Source organism: Nomascus leucogenys, chromosome 25, assembly GCF_006542625.1.
Source record: "Nomascus leucogenys isolate Asia chromosome 25, Asia_NLE_v1, whole genome shotgun sequence".
Taxonomy (NCBI): domain Eukaryota; kingdom Metazoa; phylum Chordata; class Mammalia; order Primates; family Hylobatidae; genus Nomascus; species Nomascus leucogenys.
Window position 1 is genome coordinate 31013329 of NC_044405.1, and position 20598 is coordinate 31033926.

Here is a 20598-nt window from a genome sequence, read left to right on the forward strand (position 1 = left end):
AGATACACGTGAGCGCAGGACAGGGGAGCACGTGAGAGAGTGAGCGAGGATACACATGAGCGTGGGGCAGGGGAGCACGCGTGAGAGAGTGAGTGAGGACACACGTGAGCGCAGGGCAGGGGAACACGTGTGAGAGTTAGCGTGGATACATGTGAGCGCAGGGCAGGGGAACACGTGTGAGAGAGTGAGGATACATGTGAGTGCGGGGCAGGGGAACACATATGTGAGAGTGCAGATACACGTGAGCGCAGGCCAGGGGAGCACGTGTGAGAGTGAGCGAGGATACACGTGAGCGTGGGGCAGGGGAGCACGCATGTGAGAGTGCAGATACATGTGAGCGCAGGACAGGGGAGCACGTGAGAGAGTGAGCGAGGATACACATGAGTGTGGGGTAGGGAAGCACGCGTGTGAGAGTGCAGATACACGTGAGCATGGGGCAGGGGAAGCAAGCATGTGAGAGTGAGTGCAGATACATGTGAGCGCAGGGCAGGGGAACACGCATGTGAGAGTACAGATACACACGAGACGGGCATGTGTGATATGGGGGAAGGCAGGTGAGAGAGGCCCCAGCTCTCCCCAGCTGCTGCTCCCCTGACTGGAGGCTGCCCATGAAGTCAGCAGCACCAGGACTGTGCTCAGAAGGGACAACTCCTGTCTCCACATTCAGCCGCTGCCCACTTGCAGTGCTTTTATCATTTTCTCTTTTTTTTTTGAGACAAAGTCTCACTCTGTCACCCAGGCTGGAGTGCAGCGGCACAATCATGGCATCCTGCAGCCTTGGCCCCTGGGCTCAAGAGATCCTTTCACCTCAGCCTCCTGAGCAGCTGGGCCACAGGCACACACCACTACACTGGCTAATTTTTCAATTTTTGGTAGACATGGTGATATGGTTTGCTGTGTCCCCACCCAAATCTCATCTTGAATTATAGCTCCCATAATCCCCACGTCATGGGAGGGACCCGGTGGGAGGTCACTGAATCACGGGGGCGGCTTTTTCCGGTGCTGTTCTTGTGATAGTGAATAGTCTCACAAGATCCGATGGTTTTATAAAGGGCAGTTCCCCTGCACACGCCCTCTTGTAAGACTTTGCTCCTCTTTCACCTTCCACCATGATTGTGAGGCCTCCCCAGCCATGTGGAACTGTTGAGTCCATTAAACTTCTTTTTGTTTAAAAATTACTCAGTCTTGCGTATGTCTTTATTAGCAGCATGAGAACAGACGAATACATATGAGGTCTCACCACGTTGCCCAGGCTGGTCTCAAACTCCTGGGCTCAAGCGATCCTCCTGCCTTGGCCTCCCAAAGTGCTGGGATTACAGGCATGAGCCACCCACTTGAAGTTCTTAATGGAACCCCAGCCATGCGGGCCTTAGGGAGCCCACCTCTGTGGCTACTCAGGGGGACTGGGATGAGAGAGGAGCCAGGTAAGCCCAGAAACCTTCAGAGGCTGGGAGCACACAGAGTTCCCCAGCTAGGGCTTCATGTCTGGAGGCCAGGAGGGGAGGATGGGGTCAGGGCTCTGTGGAGGCCAGGAGGGGAGGATGGGGTCAGGGATCCATGTCTGGAGGCCAGGAGGGGAGGATGGGGTCAGGGATCCATGTCTGGAGGCCAGGAGGGGAGGATGAGGTCTGTTGAGGGCCGCACTGCCTCCCCCTGAGAAACCATCTCCTGAAGACCTGACCCCCAGCACGGCAGACTGGATTGGATGTGGAGATGGGCAGGGCGGTGAGAAGAGGGAGAGACACCAGGGATGCACTCAGAGAAAAGGCCAGGAGGACAAGGCAGGGAGGCGGCCGCCTGCAAGCCAAGCAGAGAGACCTCAGACAAACAGAATCTGCAGAAGCTGAGAGGCCTCAGACAAACAGAATCTGCAGACACTTTGATCTTGTACTCTGGGCCTTCAGGACTGCGACAGAATAAATTTCTGTGGTTTAAGCTGCTGGGTCTGCGGTACTTTGTGACGGCAGCCACACACATCCAGGGTCCCCAGGTGCAGGGCACTGGAACATGCTGGCTGTGAGGGTTGCCCACACTGGGCTGGCACCTTCATCCTCGCACCACAGCAGAGTGACCGGAACCATACACTCATGACCCAGGACAGCGCCAAGGCCAAGACCTGGCCCTGTCCTCCAGCCCAACAAATCACCTGTCAGGAGAGAGGGTTGGGGCGGGAGGCCCCGGCAGGAGCTGCATGCATTTCCTACCCAGCTACTGCTGGGCCAGGGCTTGGCTACAGCTGAGAACACGACGGGGAACGGGGCTGGTTGTGACGCCGGCGCTGGTTCTCGGGGGCAGCGCTGAGACATTAGAAATGCTGGCAGGTGCTGTAAATAGCTCCTGAATCGGGCACCCTAAGGGACCCCACTCACAGGAGAAAGAATCTCAGCTATGCCCACACCAGGGTTTCCACCATCTCTCCCCAATGACAGGCCCAGGGCTCCTGATTCCAGGGCCAGGCAGGCCATACACTTTTCTAACCCAGAGTATGAGACAAACATCGTGTGCCCGTAAGTAAATGACTGAATACGGAAGCTGCGTGCCGAAGAATCCGAGTTCACTTGGGCTGGTGCCCACCCCCATCCCAGGAGGCGGAAATCATCCCCTAGAAGCTCACTGCCCTCCTGTCTACAGATGGGAGAGCTGGTGCCCAGGGCCCGGGTGCTGCCCCAGGAGACATGGCCACGCCAGACACTTCAGGGCCACCCTCCTCACCCTGTTCCCATTTCTCCTCATTTAAATAGCACAGTAAGAAAACGTGCAGGAATGGGCTTCACCCTCTCTGCAAGGGAGCCCTCCTGAAAGTTCCACATGCACCTGCAACTTAGGGGCCTAGGGGGTGGCACTGCCAGGGTGGAGGTCCAGCCTCTGACGACATGGCCCCCCCAGGCTGGCCCAGCACAGTGGACACCTTGGGCCCCACTATATGGACAGAGGGTGAGCCATGGGCACCGCCCCAGCCAAAGCCCCCAGGGGCCACTCCAAGCCAAGCCCAAGAGCCTGGAAGACACCAAGGCTGTTTGGGGGACCCATGGCCAGAGGCTGAGAACCCCATTCTTCTAGAGACCCAGAGCGCAGGGGCTGAATGCCACCTGCCCACCAGGCTGTTCCTGTAAAACTCACGTGGTTTTTGTTTTCTGGTTTATGATGCTTTGACCTCTCAGGGGCCTTACTGGCCGGCTGGAGACTGCCCTCCCAGGGCAGTTTCCTAGAGACAGCAAAGGGCGCCTGCAAACAGAGCTCCCCTTTTATGCATAAGCCAACCCACCTGGAGCCTGTAAACCCAACCCCCCTTATCTGACTCACTCACCAAACCCATGTTCCTCTGCCCTCAATCACCCTGGGGCAGGATGGTGGTCAACTAGACACCACCCCATAGCCCCGAGCCCAGGGAAATTAACCTGTCCAATCCTAAACTTGCTCCTTCGTGCCTACCCTCCCTGGCCTCTCTTCCCAGGGAGACCCCCCTAAAGCCTCTGGCCATGCTCCCCTCTCGCCTTCTGCGTCCTGTTGCCGCGGCGCCCCCCGCGGTGGCCCTGTGTGGCAGGGTATGTGCCCTCCTGTGGTTTAAGCAGCTGGGTCTGCAGTACTTTGTGACACACTCTCCTTTAAAGTCAGGGGTCCTGTGTCTGTATCCCACCACATCCAACTGAAATAAATCCTGGTGCGTTTCATCACAGCCCTTCCTATCCCAGGCTTGCTGGAAGTATCCACTCGCTGGCACCGAGGGGAAGGGGGCATGGACCACCTGGCCGAGACTATGTGGCTGCAGCCCTAGGCCTGGGACCCAAAGCTCCTGGCCCAGCCACATAGCCAGCCCAGTGCCAGTGTGGCCACAGGTGACCCTCAAAGGTAAGGCCAGAAATCAGCACCCAGCCAGAGCTTCCCAGGCCAGCGGGCCCCTCGTCTGCCCGGCATGAGGTTGGGCCCCCGCCCCAGGATCCAGCCCATCTGCACCTGGGAGCTGAATGTTGTAGCGACCAGCCAGAGTGGGGTCCCCAGCAGTCTCCATCGAGCTCTGAACTGTTAATGTGTGACAGCCCTGCCATCCCAGCCACTATTGCTGAGACAGTGTGAGGACCAGGCTGAGCATGCTGGCTTGTGCGGCATGAGCCAAAACTCCCCTGAGACACGGTAAATGCCCCTCGTTCCAGAGCACTTTGGAACTGGGTATCTCCTCAGCCCCAAGGTCCCGCCAATTCACTAAGGGCCCGTCTTCTCGCTGTTCTGGCCTCCTGCAGGGAGATGACCCAGGGGGAGGAGAATTGATGGGTAAGCTCCCCAGCTCCCCGCTCCAGGATGGTGCAAGGTGCACCTGACATGGTCTCCAGAGCTCCCTGGTGCTCGCCCACCCCCAACACCCCTATGGTCTCCGGGGCTCCCCGGCGCTCACCCACCTCCGGCACCCCTATGGTCTCGGGGCTGCCTGGTGCTCGCCCACCCCCGGCACCCCCACGGTCTCGGGGCTCCCCTGTCCTCGCCCACCCCCAGCACCCCCACGGTCTCCGGGCTCCCAGGCGCTCTCCCGCCTGCGTTGCCACTGCTCAGTCCTAAGGCCCAGGTTCACTGTAACGCAGCTGTTGCCGTTTAGAATTCTTCGCTTTTGAACAAGGGGCTGCGTTCCCATTTTGCCTGCAGGGGTGCGCAACCATCTGCCAGAACCAAGTCCTTGCCCCAGCTCGGCATTCGGGGAAACCCAAACTGGGACAGGACTCGCCGTCCCGGGCGGGAAAGCGCGTGGGCGCGGAGGCCCGGGGGGAGGAGTAGGTGGGGGAGGCGGAGGGGGGAGGGGTTAGGGTCCTTCCTGGCTTCCCTCCATGAGCACCGAGCGGCGCTTCCTGCAGGCGGAGCAGCGGCCGAGACGCCCTCCACGCCCTCAAAGAGCCAGAGGTAAAGGCAGACAAGCAAACGGATGATTTTAATGGGGAGTGACAAGCACTCCGCAGGTGCGGGCAGCGGCGGGCTGCGGTCGGGGCCCAGCACGGGTGGGAGAGGGGCCTTCTCTGGCCTCGCGCGCGGGCGGCGCGGCCCTTTCCCCTCCGGGAAGGCGCGCAGGAGGCACCGCGGCCCCGGGTTGGACCAAACGCGTTTACTGCAGGCAAGGCGGCGGGCGCGGGGCGGCTCACCAGGCGAAGAGCGGCTTGCTGTCCTCCTTGGAGAGCTCGCACAGGCAGTTGAGCAGCAGCAGCGAGTCGCCCAGGAACTTGGGGGGCACCACGTCGATGACCAGCTTGCGCAGCGCGGCCGGGCTGCTGTGCAGGGGGTTGGCGCGCAGGTCGGGCCGCTGCTTCAGGATTCCGTAGGTGTTGATGAGGAACTCGCTGAACGCCGGGTGCACGTCGCGGCTGTAGCCCAGCTTCTCCAGGCGCGCGCTCAGGCCCAGGTAGCGCTGCGTCAGCTGGCGCAGCTTCTTCTCGTCCACGGAGCCGTCCAGGGACTTGGAGGTCTGCGGGCGCAGCGCATGGATTGGGGGGACCTCGGGGCCCTCGGACGGGGACTTCCAGGCCCAGGGCCGACCCCTGCGCCGCCCGCCTGGGTCCCCGGGGTCCCCTCCTGCGGACAGTGCCCGACCAGGAGCCCAGATCTGGGGACCTCACAGGGACGGACCGAGCGCCCCGCACCCTCCTGGCTGCGCCGCCCGCCTGGGTCCCCGGGGTCCCCTCCTGCGGACAGTGCCTGACCAGGAGCCCAGATCTGGGGACCTCACAGGGACGGACCGAGCGCCCCGCACCCTCCTGGCCGCGCCCTCCCCGCGGGGCGCACCTGCTTGATCTTCTCGGGGATGTTTGCCACCGTGAAGCCGTAGAGCCGCGTCACGCCCGGGAACACGTAGGCCAGGATGCGGCGGTCCAGCTGGAAGGCGATCTCGCCCACCACGCGCGCGTCCTTCTCGGCGCCCGCAAAGCTCTGGATTTCTGGGGGAGGGAAGGCCGGGGACAAGGTCAGGGAAGCGCGAGGATCCACTGCCCTCGAGGGTGCCCTCGGCCACGTGGGGGGCGGCTCCTCCACCCCCCTCCCCCCACCTGCCGCCACCCCCCACTGTCTGGCAAATAGAATCTGAAAGAAAAGGAGCTTCTTAAAGTGCCAAAGGACAAGACAGCCTTCCCTTCGCCCTGTCCTCGGCTCCCTTCTGTCCCTTTGCGATGAGGTAAACCTTTTAATCTCGGGGTTGGGGACTGGTCCCCTGTCACGGGGGAGTCTGCCCCAGCGTGGGAGCCTGCCCCAGCGTCGGCCCCTGCGAGGACAGAAGAACTTGGCCCTGGAGGTGTGAGTTGGGACGGGTCCCCTCCAGCGAGGACGCCTGTGGAACAGGGCCGGTCGGCTTGGCTGGGAGGGGGGAGAGTCCTTCTGTCTTGGCAACCTCTGGGCATCAAAGGCTGCTTTAATGTTTATTCAATAAAACTGCTTCATTCTTTCCTACCTCTGAGAAGAGGATCGCTGGATTGGCAGGATTTTTTTTTTTTTTTTTTTTTTTTTTTAGACAGAGCCTCACTCTGTCATCCAGGCTGGAGTGCAGTGGCGCCATCTCCACTCACCACAATCTCCACTCACCGCAACCTCCGCCTTGCCGGCTCAAGCGATTCTTCTGCCTCCGCCTCCAGAGTAGTGGGATTACAGCCGCGTGCCACCACACCCAGCTAAGTTTTTGTATTTTTAGTAGAGGTGGGGTTTCACCGTGTTGGCCAGGCTGGTCTCGAACTGCTGACCTCAGGTGATCTGCCCGCCTCCGCCTCCCATAGTGCTGGGATTACAGGCGTGAGCCACCGCGCCTGGCCCAGGACATTCTATTTTAATTAATTCCTCAACATTACTTAGGAGACTCCAGTGCTCCCACAAAACCTGCTTCCGAACCCCCCTCCCCAGGACAGCCTCTGATGGCATCCGAGTCCATAACAGCACATGACCTTGTCCATCTTTTTCCTGGAGGATGGGAAACAGTATCTCATTTGCATTTCACTAACTAGTGAAATGCTAGTGATCTGAGCATCTTTTCATGTGCTTATTGGCCATTTATATACTGTATCTTCTTTGGAGAAATATCTATTCAGGTCCTATAGTGATTTTTCATTGGATTGTTTGTCTTCTTACTGTTGAATTGTCAGAGTTATTAAATATTCTGCATACTAGTCCCATTTCAAATGCACAATTTACAAATGTTTTCTCCCATTCTCCTTGTTGGCTTTTCATTTTTTCGATACTGTCCTTTGAAGCACAAAAGTTTGTTTTTTTGTTTTGTTTTACTTTTGATGACGTCCAATTTGTCTGTTTCTCTCTTTTGCTCATGCTTTTGATGTGATCTCTAAGAATCCACTGTCAAACCCAAGGTCACGAAGATTTACCCCTATGGCTTTTCTACGAGTTTTCTGGCCTCAGCTCTTTGAGACCTCTTAGGTCTTTGATCCATTTTGAGTTAATCCGTGTATGTGGTGTGGAGTAAGGCCCAGCTTCATTCCTTGGCATGTGGATACCTCTTTGTTCCAGCACCACTTGTTAAACAGTATTCTGTCCCTACTGAATTGTCTTGGCACTCTTGTTGAAAACCGTCTATGTACAGGTTTATTTCTGACCTTCCCATTCCATTGCATTGATCTGTATGTCCATCCTTATGGCAGTACCACAGTCTTAACTGTAAGTTTTATAGTCAATTTTGAAACTGGGAAGTATGAGTCCTTCCATGTTCTCCTTTTTCAAGATCATTTTACCTATTCTGGTTCCTTACACTTATATATGAATTTAAGTTTCTGCTTGTCAATTTCTGTGAAGAAGCCACTGGGATTCTGATTGAGATTGCATGAATCTGTGGATCCAATGTAATCCGTATCAAAATTATTGATTATTAAAAAATATAATTGGGATTGCATGAATCTGTAGATCCAATGTAATCCATATCAAAATTATTGATTATTAAACAATATAAAGTCTTCTAATCTGTGAACACAAGTTTGTTTGTTTGTTTGAAGAAAGGGTCTCGCTCTGTCACCCAAGCTGGAGTGCAGTGGCACGACCTCAGCTCACTGCAACCTTTACCTTCTGGGCTCAAGTGATCCTCCCACCTCAGCCTCCTGAATAGCTGGGACTACAGGCATGCACCACCACGCCCAGCTAACTTGGGGGTGGGGGGTTGGTAGAGATGGGGTTTCGCCCCAGTGCTCAGGCTGGTCTTGAACTCCTGGGCTCAAGAAATCTGCTCATCTCAGCCTTCCAAAATGTTGGGACTACAGGTGTGAGCTGCCGTGCCTGGTCATTTATGTCTTCTTTCATTCCTTTCAATAATGTTTGTAGTTTTCAGTATATTTCTTTCCCAGTCACTTTTCAAGACTGCAGAAGAGGTACGTCAACACACTACACAGAAGTGTGTTAGGCCAATGAGGGGCGTGGAGGAGCAGGTGTAATCTCCTCCTTCTGTATCAATGTATTTCTCTCATCAAGAATCAAGCTCTTGGCCAGATGCGGTGGCTCACACCTGTAATCCCAGCACTTTGGGAGGCCGAGGCGGGTGGAACACGAGGTCAGGAGTTCGAGAGCAGCTTGGCAAACATGGTGAAACCCCGTCTCTACTAAAAATACAAAAATCAGCCAGGCGTGGTGGCAGGCGCCTGTAATCCCAGCTACTCAGGAGGACGAGGCAGGAGAATGGCTTGAACCTGGGAGGTGGAGGTTGCAGTGAGCCGAGATTGCGCCACTGCACTCCAGCCTGGGCGACAGAGCGAGACTCCGTCTCAAGAAAAAAAAAAAAAAAAAAAGAATCAAGCTCTTTCTCCCATCCCCCCACCAAGGCAAAAATGAGGTAGAAGAAACATGCTATGGATTAATAGATGAGAAATGATTCTAGTATAGGTGCTAGAAATGATTTCTAGTCCATCCTGGGCTCTGTAAGATCCAGCCAAAAACCTATTTTTCAAAGAAAAAAGGCCATACATTGATAAACCTCTAGCCAGACTTAGGGGAAAAAAGAAAGAAGACAAAAATTACCACTAACAGAAATTAGAGATGCCACTAGCACAGATTCCACAGACATAAAAAGGATAATAAAGAAGTATTAGGAATGACTTTACGCCAATAAATTTGACAACCTAGATGAAATTGACCAATTCCTTAAAGACACAAACTACCAAAGTTCACTCAAGAAGAAATAGATACTCTGAATAGCCTTATATCTGATAACCTTACAGGTCACACTTGACAGTTTAAAAGTAAACAGACTTCCAGACTGGCCTGCTTGGGAAGGTCTTGTGATCAATGGTCCCTATGTAAAGAATCTTACCATGATTTCCTCAGATTGCTGATGTGCTGATTAATGCACTGAAAAGATGCCGATTTATTCCTGAATCATAAAGGTTAGCTGTCTTGCACAGAGATGTGTTGGCCTGTATGTTGTCATCTGTAGCCAATGCTTGTAACCTCTGTGTTGTACCCTCCAAAGAAAAGGACAACATGAGTATGAGGAGTCCTTTGCCTCCTCCTAGCCTCTCCTGTAGAAGTGTGAGGAGTCCTTTGCCTCCTCCTAGCCTCTCCTGTAGAAGCCTTCTGACTTAGACTCCAGAACACTCTCAACTTTGTTGGTGTGTTTCCCTGGGTTGATCCTCACATTTGGCTTCCAATAAACCTTTATCAAATTATTTATCTCGACAGCCTTAATTTCAGTTACATTATCAATAAAATGGAATTTGAAGGGGAAAATGTTCCTACAGAGACCATTCAAGGCTCAGGTAGTCTCAGCGGTGAATTCTACCACTTAAGGAATAAATAACACCAATTCGACACAAACTCTTCTAGATAAAGAGGAGGGAAGACCACAAAACAATGAGAAAACAAACTACAAAATGGCAGGAGTAAATCCTTATCAATAATAACTTTGAATGTAAATAGGCAGGTGCAGTAGCTCATGCCTGCAATCCCAGTACTTTGGGAGGCTGAGGCGGGCGGATCACTTGAGGTCAGGAGTTCGAGACCAGCCTGGTCAACATGGCAAAACCCCATCTCTACTAAAAATACAAAGATTAGCTGGGCGTGGTGGCACGCGCCTATAACCCCAGCTACTCATGTGGCTGAGGCCTGAGAATCACTTGAACCCAGGAGGCGGAGGTTGCAGTGAGCCGAGATTGCACCACTGCACTCCAGCCTGGGCATCAAAGTGAGACCCTGTCTCAAAAAAAAAAAAAAAATTACAGCACAGTCAAATCAATGAATGATGGTGTGTGAGTTTGGTCAAAAACAACCAAGAAACTTTGAATGTAAATACACTAAACTCTCCAATCAAAAGACAGAGGAGTGGCTGAATGGATTAAAAAAAAAAAAACACAACGCAACCATCTGTTGCCTACAAGAAACACACGTTGCCTATAAAGACACACATAGACTGAAAGTAAAGAGATAGAAAAAGATATTCCATGCAAATGAGAACCAAAAAAGAGCAGTAGCAGCCATAGTTATATCAAAGTGGATTTCAAGACAAAAACTATAACAAAAGACAAAGAAGGTCGTTATATAATGATAAAGGGGTCAATTCAGCAAGAGGAGAAAACAGTTATATGTGCACCCAACACTGGAGCACCTGGATATGTAAAGCAAATATTACTAGAGCTAAATCAAGAGACAGACCCCAATACAATAGTAACTGGAGACTTCAATACCCATTTTCACCCTTGGACAGATCTTTAAGACAGAAAATCAAAGAAATATCAGACTTAATCTATACTATAGGCCAAATGAATATAATAGATATTTACAGAACATTTCATCCAACAGGTGCAGAATACACATGCTTCTCATTAGCACATGGATCATTCTCAAGGATAGACCATATGTTAGGCTGCAAAACAAGTCTTTAGAGATCAAAAAATTGAAATTATATCAAGAATCTTCTCCGACCATAATGCAATAAAATGAAATCAATAACAAAAGGAATTTTGGAAACTATACCAACACATAGAAATTAAACAATACGCTCCTGAATGGCCAGTGCATCAATGAAGAAATTAAGAAGGAAATTTTAAAATGTCTTGAAACAAATGATAATGGAAACACAACACACCAAAACCTAGTATGTACTAGATACAGCAAAAGCCACACTAAGAGCTCTAGCTATAAGTGCTAAGAGTTTATAAACACAACACACCAAAACCTAGCATGTACTAGATACAGCAAAAGCCATATTAAGAGCATAAGTGCTAAGAGTTTATAGCTATAAGTGCCTACATCAAAAAAGCAGAAAAACTTCAAATAAACAAGCCAATGATTCATCTTACAGAGCTAGAAATGCAAGAGCAAACCAAATCCAAAATTAGAAGAAAAATAATTAAGATCAGAGCAGAAATAAATGCAATTTAAATGAAGAAAACAATACAAAAGATCAATGTAACACAAAATTGGTTATTTGAAAAGATAAATAAAATTGACAGGCCAGGCATGGTGGCTCATGCCTGTAATCCCAGCACTTTGGGAGGCCAAGGCAGGCAAATTGCTTCAGCCCGGGAGTTCAAGACCAGCCTGGGCATCGTAGCAAAATCCCATCTCTACAATAACAAAAACACAAAAACCAAAAAATTAGCCAGGCCTGGTGGCATACACATGTAGTCCCAGATACGTGGGAGGCTGCGGTGGGAGGCTGGCCTGAGCCTCAGGTGGATATCTACATGCAAAGCTCACACCATATATGAAAATTAACTTGGAATTGATCAGAGACCTACATGTAAAACCTAAACTATAAAGCTTCTAGAACAACACATAGGAGAGAATCTGTGTGACCTTGGGCTTGGCAAAGATTTCTTAAACCAAACATAAAAAGCATAAAATACAAAAGAAAAATCAATAAATTGGACATCATCAAATTAAACAGTTTTGCTCATCAAAAAACATTATTATGAAAATGAAAAACCATGAAGTGGGAGACTATATCTGCAAAACATACACCCCAAAAAGGACTCATATCCAGACACATAAAGAACTCTCACAACTTCCCAAGAAGATAAGCAACCCGTTTTATCTTTAAAGATGGACAAAAGACTAGGACAGACACAGCCTTGGACCCCAGCCTCCCAGCCTGGCTCTCCTCCCTCCACTCTGTGTGACTGGATGGAGAAACGGCCTGCCCGACCACCCAGACGTGCCCGCCCCACAGCTGCCAGCCTGCACTGGGGGCCCACCCAGGTGCCCCTGCACCCGGCCATACCGTGGAGGTAGTAGTTCCTCCTGGTCCTGTCCCCGGTGGGCAGGCTGCTCTCCGAGAAACACACCTTCTTAGGCCAGACCATCTCCCTGGGCTCCAGCAGGGTCTTGTCCACCAGTGAGTCTTGCAAGGGGCTCACGATCGGGGACAGCTTCCTGTCGGTGCCTCGGTGGCTGTGCAGCTCCGGGGGACTGAGGAAGGCCTTGAAGGGTGCCTGGGAGGGGGCTGCACAGCCCAGGGAGGTGTCGTCCTCGCCGGACAGGGGGGCAGGTGAGCACAGCAGGTCCTCCAGGGAGGATGTCTGCAGCTGGGAGGGCGTGTGGGCAACACTCGTGAACCTTCCGAAATCTGGAACTGAGGCGGGGAGGAAAGGGATGAGAAGTCAGGCTGATGCTCCTAAAACATTCCTGAGAAGTATAGAGAACATGTTAACAAACCCTATGCACCCCACCCCAAGCTTCAACACCTGCCGGGGTTTCCCTGGCTTCAGAGCTTCCTCCCTGCCCTCAGGCCTCAGGTGTAAAAGGAGGAGCTGGATGTGGTGAAGTGGCCACAGGTGCCCATCCTGCCCGTGGGAGCGCTGCGTCTATGGGCACAGCAAGCAGGCAGGCTTCTGTGTGCCTCCTGCCTGCCTGTGCGCCCACACACACTGGAGAGTGACTTTTATATGCTTCTTAAGTTGTACATAAATGGTACCACCCTACACATTTTATTCTGCAACTGAACTTTTTGCTGCTGCATTATCTCTTTGAGATTTATCCACGTTGAGCCATCTGGTAGCTACCTGGTTCATTTAACTGTTTCCTGGTACCTCTGTACACATGAGCACACACACAGACACACACAGTGAATTTTTATCCCTTGCCCTATTGATGGACAGGGCCTGTTTCCATGTTTCCATGCAAACACACAGCTGTAATTGGCCTCCCGGGAGGAGCCTCCTGCTCTGTAAGCATCCTCTGTGGATGGGGAGGAGCCCCCTGCTCTGTAAGCATCCTCTGTTGATGGGGAGGAGCCTCCTGCTCTATCAGCATCCTCTGTGGATGGGGAGGAGCCTCCTGCTCTACGAGCATCCTCTGTGGATGGGGGGGAGCCTCCTGCTCTACGAGCATCCTCTGTGGATGGGGAGGAGCCTCCTGCTCTACGAGCATCCTCTGTGGCCCAGGAGGAGCCTGCTCTGAGCATCCTCTGTGGTCCGGGAGGAGCCTCCTGCTCTGTGAGCATCCTCTGTGGTCCAACGCTGGCTCAGGTGTGTGCACTTTCTTTGCTTTCCACACCAAGGGGGAGGGATGCTAAAAGCAATTGCAACAAAAGCAAAAATTGACTAATTGCATCTAATTAAAGAGCTTCTGCAGAGCAAAATAAACTAGCAACAGAATAAACAGCAAACCTACAGAATGGGAGAAAATTTTTGCAAACTAATGCATCTGACAAGGGTCTAATATTCAGCATCTATAAGGAACTTAAAGAAATCTACAAGAAAAAAACAAACAACCTCATTAAAACGTGGGCAAAGGACATGAACACTTCTAAAGACATACATACAGCCAACGAGCATATGAAAAAAAGCTCAGCATCACCGCTTATTAAAGAAATGTAAATAAAAACCACAATGAGACACCATCTCACACCAGTCAGAATGGCTATAATTAAAAAGTCAAAAAACAACAGATGCTGGCAACGTTGCAGAGAAAAGAACGCCTATACACTGTTAGTGGGAGTATAAATTAGTTCAGCCATTGTGGAAGACAGTGTGGCGATTCCTCGAAGACCTAAAACAGAAACACCATTCAACCCAGCAATTCCATTACTGGGTATACACCCAAAGGAATATACACCATTTTATTATAGAGACACATGCATGCATATGTTCACTGCAGACTATTCACAATAGCAAAGACATGGAATCGACTTAAATGCCCATCAGTGGTAGATTGGATAAAGAAAATGTGGTACATAGACACCATGGAATATTATGCAGCCATAAAAAAAGAATGAGATCAGCCGGGAGCAGTGGCTCATGCCTGTAATCCCAGTACTGTGGGAGGCCAAGGCAGGTGGATCACCTGAGGTCAGGAGTTCGAGACCAGCCTGACCAACATGGTGAAAACTGTCTCTACTAAAAATACAAAATTAGCTGGGCATGGTGGTGCATGCCTGTAATCCCAGCTACTTGGGAGGCTGAGGCAGGAGAATCGCTTGAAATCGGGAAGTGGAGGTTGCAGCGAGCCGAGATCGCGCCATTGCACTCCAGCCTGGGCAACAAGAGTGAAACTCCATCTCAAAAAAAAAAAAAAAAAAAAAAAAAGAATGAGATCATATCCTTTGCATGAACATGGATGGAGCTGGAGGCTATTATCCTCAGCAAACTAACGCAGGAACAGAAAACCAAATGCCACATGCTCTTACTTATAAGTGGGAGCTAAACAATGAGAACATGTGGACACACAGAGGGGAACAACAGACAATGAGGCCTACCAGATGGTGAAGGGTGAGAGGAGGGAGAGGATCAGGAAGAATAACTAATGTACTAGGGTTAATACTTGAGTGACGAAATAATCTGTACAACAAACTCCCATGACACAAGTTCACCTATGTAACAAGCCTGCACTTGTACCCCTGAACTTAAAAGTTTTTTAAAAAAGAAATACATGGCCAGGTGTGGTGGTTCATGCCTGTAATCCCAGCACTTTGGGAGGCCGAGGTGGGTGGATCACCTGAGGTCACGAGTTCAAGATCAGCCTGGCCAACATGGCAAAACCCCGTCTCTACTAAAAATACAAAAAGTAGCCGGGCATGGTGGTGTGTGCCTTTAATTCCAGCTACTGGGGACGGCGAGGCAGGAAAATAGCTTGAACCCAGGAGGCAGAGGTTGCAGTGAACCAAGATGACACCACTGCACTCCAGCCTGGGCGACAGAGCCAGACCGTATCTCAAAAATAAACAAAAAACCATTTATTCCTGCCTTCTGAATCAATGATTCTATTTGTAAAAAATAAATCCAGCTGGACAGTGGCTCATGCCTGTAATCCCAGTGGTTTGGGAGGCCAAGGTGGGAGAATCGCTTGAGCCCAGGAGTTTGGGACTGGCCTGGGCAACATAGGGAGACTCTGCCTCTACAAAAAAACAAAATTTTAATTAGCCGCTCATGGTGGCAAGCACTGTAGTCCCAGCTACTCAGGAGGCTGAGGTAGGAGGATTGCTTGAGCCCCAGAGGTCGAGGCTGCAGTGAGCCATGATCACGGCACTGCACTCCAGCCTAGGGAACACAGACCCTGTCTCAAAAAGAAAAAAAATAACGGGCTAGGCACGGTGGCTCACACCTGTAATCCCAGCATTTTAGGAGGTCGAGACAGAAGGATCCCTTAAGCTCAGGAGTTCAAGACCAGCAACATAGAAGATCCCATCTCCATAAAAGTAAAAAAAATCACACATACACCAAAAAAAGAAATCCAGTGGAAATAACCTTAAATATAAAAATTCTTAAAACCTTTTTTGTGGTGTTATATACCTCAACGGGAAGAAAAACTTTAATTTCAAACTGAAGGAGAATTCATTACATTGTGGTTCATCTGAATCTGCAATATTGCATGGCCATTTTAAAATACATCTAACAACACAGGAAAAATCTTCTATCGTGTCAGAGGGAAGGAGTGACTAGGAGTTGCACAGAGAGAATCCTCACCACTGTTGGAAATCATCTGACAGTCCACCACCAACAACTAGGGAGCGAGTGGGCAATCTGGGGGGGCCTGGCTGCCCTCCAGGGGACACCTCGCCAGTGGAGGCATGGAGAGTGGCATCGTGGCAGTGCTGGAGGGACCAGGACGATCCCGAGGAAACAAGATGGGGCAGCTGGGAGGGGAGGCAGAGGACTGCTGCTCCCACTGGCCCTTCGCGTCACTCACTTGTAAACCTGGGTGAGAAGACCTGGAGGCCTTGCTGCCCAGCTGACGGGGACAGATGAACCCTCCTGTGACATGGGAACGATGCCGGCGCAGCGCCCTCTTCCTCCATTCGTGGGGTATAGGGGCCTTTCGGAGAGCGTTTGACAGTGTCTATTTCAACATTTCAAATGCACACAGCCTTTGACCCGAGGACCCACGTGTGGGATCCCCTACACAAAGCCACAGGGTGCCTGCGCAGGCCACCCACGGCAGCGGCGTCCATGGTCACAGAGAACTGGGAACAGTGCTGCCTGCCTGGGGCCCCCACAGAAGGAGCCTAGTGTTCAAGTGTGCCAGGGAGATCTGCAGATAAAGACTGGAGGGGAATGCCGTGAAATGGATGGTTAAGGGGCAAAAGTCAAGTTGCGGAACGGCACAATCCTGTGTAGGTAGACCAAAAAGATACACAGACAGACACACAGATCTCCATCAAAGTTCCAGAGAAAACCCAAGAAAACGTTGATTGTGGCTGCCTTTGGGGAGGGGGGCCGGAGGCGTGGCCTGAGCCTTAAACGTTGCATCCTCCATGGCGTTTATAAGTTTACCATGAGCACGTGTTGTTGAATCCGTAAGAAAAGCAGGTTTTTACTCATCCTGTTTTGAACACAGATGCTAAGGAAGTCTTGGCAACATGCAAACATTGCTGGTGGTGGTTCCTTTGTTTATAAACTTCTCCTTTTCTGCGGGAGCTCAGTGCTGGTTTTCCCAACCCCAGTTCTGCTGAGGGCTGGTCCTGAATGCAGCATCCCACAGCCCCAGGTACATTCCCAAGCTACATGCTGAGGCCCAGAGCATCAAGGGTGCACCACACGCTGCCACTCAAGTGGCAGAGTTTAGAGGGTGGTCTTGTCCGGGCCCCTCCCCGCTGCCAGCCCGGGCCACACTGAACCTGCCCCACACTCTGTGGCGGGGGCTCCGAGGCCCTCTGTGGAAGGCCTGCTGGCCTCAGGTTGAGGCTCCTCCCAAGACCCGTGTCCAGCAAGACCTGGGTTTGCCAAGGTGACCCAAGGGCAGGGGCAGTAGCCATGGTCATGGACACCCCCGCCCTGACTCAGCCCCTGACAAGGGTCCCTCTGGGGACTGCACAGCCTGGGCAAGGGTCGAGGGTCTGCCCCTCTCCTGCCAGGGGAGGCACCAGCACTCTGTCCAGCCCTGAGGTCCAGCCCAGGGTGATTCCTTCTTGAGGAGGACAGCAACGCAGCCCGGGGCAGGCAGCCTGCGGCGGTCCGCATGCACCAAATGGATTAAGGGCCCTTTTGCAGCCATAGTGCCCGGGCCTCACAAGTGCTGTGAACAGGACCCTGCACATGGCCCAGCACCGTAAGCGCAGGTCTGCCCAGCAAACGCCCTGTGGTGAGCGTGGGGCTCAGTGACCGCTGATGGAGACGCAGAACCTGGGGCCTCGCACAGCATGGCCCCCAGGCACCAGGTTCCCCAGCCACACTGTCCCCACACATCCTGGCGAGGTGCTCTCCTCCCAGCTCCCTGCGATGAGCCCCTGCCTGTCACCGGAGACCAAAGGTGTGGGGATGCTGCCATGGATGCCCCTCTTTGCTTCCAGACACGCTCGCTCTCAGGCTTGTCCATGGAGCTCCGCGCAGGGCCTGGGGCCTGGCTGTGGAGAGTGCCTCCTGCACTCCTGCATGCTGCACCTGCTCAGAGTGCACATCTGAGGGTGGTGGCTGGCATTTGAGAAGGACTCAGGAAGCGACCATCCCAGTGCAGGTGCTGGAGCGGCCCCTTGGTGAGTGGCAGAGCTGGCCTCCTGGGCATGGCTCGCGTTTGCAGACAGCAGCGTTCACAGGCACTGGCGAGGCTGCCTGCTCCATCGTCCAGGACCAGGCAGGCTGACCACATCCTTTCCGGGCCCGGCCGGGTGGGAAGCTGAGGTTGGCCGTGGGAGTACCAGGCAGTGCTCAAGGACTCTGTCCTCTGCCCACCATCCCAACGAAAAGTCAAGGGTACACCTGTCAGCCCCACCCCAAATCACATGCAGGAACGGGGAATGTTTTTCCCAAAACTTTTAGAATAAAGCCTACTACTTTGCAGAAAGTGATCAAACCATATATATATAAAATATATATATATATATATAAATATATATATAAAATATATATATATAAAATATATATATAAAATATATATATATATAAAATATATATATAAAATATATATATATATAAAATATATATATAAAATATATATATAAAATATATATATAAAATATATATATAAAATATATATATAAAATATATATATATATAAAATATATATATAAAATATATATATATAAAATATATAAAAATATATAAAAATATATATATATATATTTTTTTTTTTTTTCAGTAAAAAGCCACAGAAGGTTGGAGTCAATACTATGTATGTGGTGAGTGGATCATGGCCCCACACTCCCACCCCCGCAAGGACAGGCGCCCACTTGTCCCTACCCGCTCCCCTGGTCGGTGGCTCTGAGGCCTCCCCAGGGTGGGATCTTCCCACCATGGGGCTGGCCTGGCTCTGGCCGGGGACATGAGTGGATGGGACACAGCACTCATGGGACTCGTGTGGCTGGTCTGACACCCCCCTCGCCCCTGACCCAGGAGGAGAAGAGACACACGCAGCAGAGCAAACTGCCAGCCAGGACCAGCCTGGAAGAGCTGCCTGGGGCCCTGGAGGCCCACAAGCCTGCACGCCACCTGCTCTACCCCTATAGGGGCACTTCCATGACTGCATATGACCAGTCCACCTGCCAGCGGTTGACCACTCCCACTTCGCCAGCGACCAAAAGGGAGGGGAGGGGCCTCACCTGAGGGCAACAGCAGAACCCACTACCCGGTCTTGCTTTACTCAGACCTGAGGGTGTGAAAGGTGCCCATGACCTCCCGCGTCAGGGAGCTGGCCGCCACCCTCGACTCCCAGGGAGCAGGCGTCCTGCAACCCCCCCATCCACCAGGCCATCTGAGCTGGGCGGTGCCTCCCCTCCGCTCCCGGGGGAGCCGGCCTCGGGGTAGGTGGCCTCCCTGGGTGGGAGCAGGTTGTGGCAGCCGCTGCCCTCCTGGCAGCTCTGGCTGAGCAGCCGCCGCAGCATCTGATTCTCCTTCAGGAGGCGCACCTGCTTCTTCAGGTCTGCGTTCTCGCTCAGGAGCCGGCTCATCAGCTCGCCGCCCTCGGCCATGGCGGGTGCGATCCTCCTTGTCCCTCACGGCTCCTGCAGCCCCATGGAGGTGGGAGCCCAGAGCCTGCAGGCACCACAGAAACAGCCGAGGCACGGAGTTCTGTAGCCACTGCCGCCTTCCATGCCTTGTGATGTCACTGCCCTAGTGATGAGGTGCCCAGCACCCCTGCCTGCCCCGGTGATGGCTCGTGGCCCTGTTGCGGCAGTGAAGTTGGAGGCCCGTGGCGTGCACAGGCAGCCACTCCCACACTATGACCGGGGCCCGAGAATGCCAAGGACATTAGGCAGGCACGGGATGTGGGGACTGTACTCTAAGGGGGGCATCCAAGCCACTCCCCATTGAGCAGCCCAGCCAGGGTCGGGTGTCCACCCTGTGTAGTGTCCTCAGGCTGGGTGGGGACGCTGCCTTCACCCGAGTAACACGTGGGCTGCACTTCCCATAGGACCTGCCCAGGGCACAGGGATCCCGGTGCAGTTTCCTGTGGGCCCGGCACCCGGGGCGGCATCTGATGTGCAGGTGTTCATCAGGGTCCGACCCTGGCACCCACACTTGAGGAAGGAGGGCCTGGCAAGGGCAGTGGGAGGAGACCAGCATGCGGGAGACCAGCCTGGTGGGGAGACCAGCTTGTGTGGGAGACCAGCCTGCGGGGGAGACCAGCCTGGGGGAGGAGACCAGCCCCGGTGGGGGAGACCAGCCTGGGGAGGAGACCAGCCTGGGGGAGGAGACCAACCTGAGGGGGTTACCAGCCTTGTGGGGGAGACCAGCCTGGGGGGAAGACCAGCCTGGGGGGCGGAGACCAGCCTCAGGGGAAGACCAGCCTTGTGGGGGAGACCAGCCTGTGGGGGAGACCAGCCTGGGGGGGAGACCAGCATGTGGGGGAGACCAGCCTGGGGCAGCCCCACGATGGCCCCCACATGCTTTGGAGCGCTGGGTGGCCCCGAGGGCTGGGCTGGAGGCCACCTGCTGACCTCACTCCCTGATGAGAAGGGTCCAGCAGTGCATGTCCACCCCTCAGACCACGAGCGCCCGTGTCTAAGACACCAATTGTTCCTGACTGCACTGCTCCTGCCTGCATGTAACTGAGAACGCCCCCAACCCATGGCCACGGCCCCTAGGGCCGTCACACAGGGCTGCGGCTCACGGGGTCCTGCTAGAGCAGGCGTCTGTCCTCAGTCAGTGCGACCGTCTTGAAACCCACCCTGACTCCCTGCTTCTCCAATTACTTGGGAAAGTAAATCACCTCAGTGTTGTTTCTTGGCTCCGAGGGTCTTGTTTTATCAGCAGCCAGGATGCAACAGATGGGTCATCT

The 20598-nt window shown here is 52.8% G+C and overlaps 1 protein-coding gene across 2 annotated transcripts; it reads right to left on the reverse strand.

Moving 5' to 3' along the window:
* Positions 1-4888: 4888 nt before the first annotated feature.
* SPATC1L (spermatogenesis and centriole associated 1 like) lies at positions 4889-19288 on the reverse strand. 2 transcript variants are annotated; one of them, XM_030805977.1, is made up of 4 exons: positions 19095-19288; positions 12170-12522; positions 5761-5912; positions 4889-5443 (listed from the first exon to the last, which is right to left on the reverse strand). In XM_030805977.1, the coding sequence occupies exons 1-4, from the start codon at positions 19286-19288 to the stop codon at positions 5120-5122; spliced, it is 1023 nt and encodes a 340-aa protein (XP_030661837.1). In that variant the 3' UTR covers positions 4889-5119. The 2 variants fall into 2 exon arrangements, with proteins under 2 accessions (XP_030661837.1, XP_030661838.1); XM_030805978.1 differs by having other exon boundaries at positions 12170-12519; positions 19092-19288.
* Between the last annotated feature and the right edge of the window lie 1310 nt (positions 19289-20598).

Excerpts from the sequence above, each read along its gene's own strand:
- SPATC1L (XM_030805977.1), bottom strand. The coding sequence starts at position 19,288 with ATGGCCGAGGGCGGCGAGCTGATGAGCCGGCTCCTGAGCGAGAACGCA. Across the intron at positions 12,523-19,094 it reads GCCGGCTCCCCCGGGAGCGG|AGTTCCAGATTTCGGAAGGT; the intron begins AGGGGAGGCACC and ends CCTCCCCGCCTC. Across the intron at positions 5,444-5,760 it reads TCCCCGAGAAGATCAAGCAG|ACCTCCAAGTCCCTGGACGG; the intron begins GTGCGCCCCGCG and ends CTGCGCCCGCAG.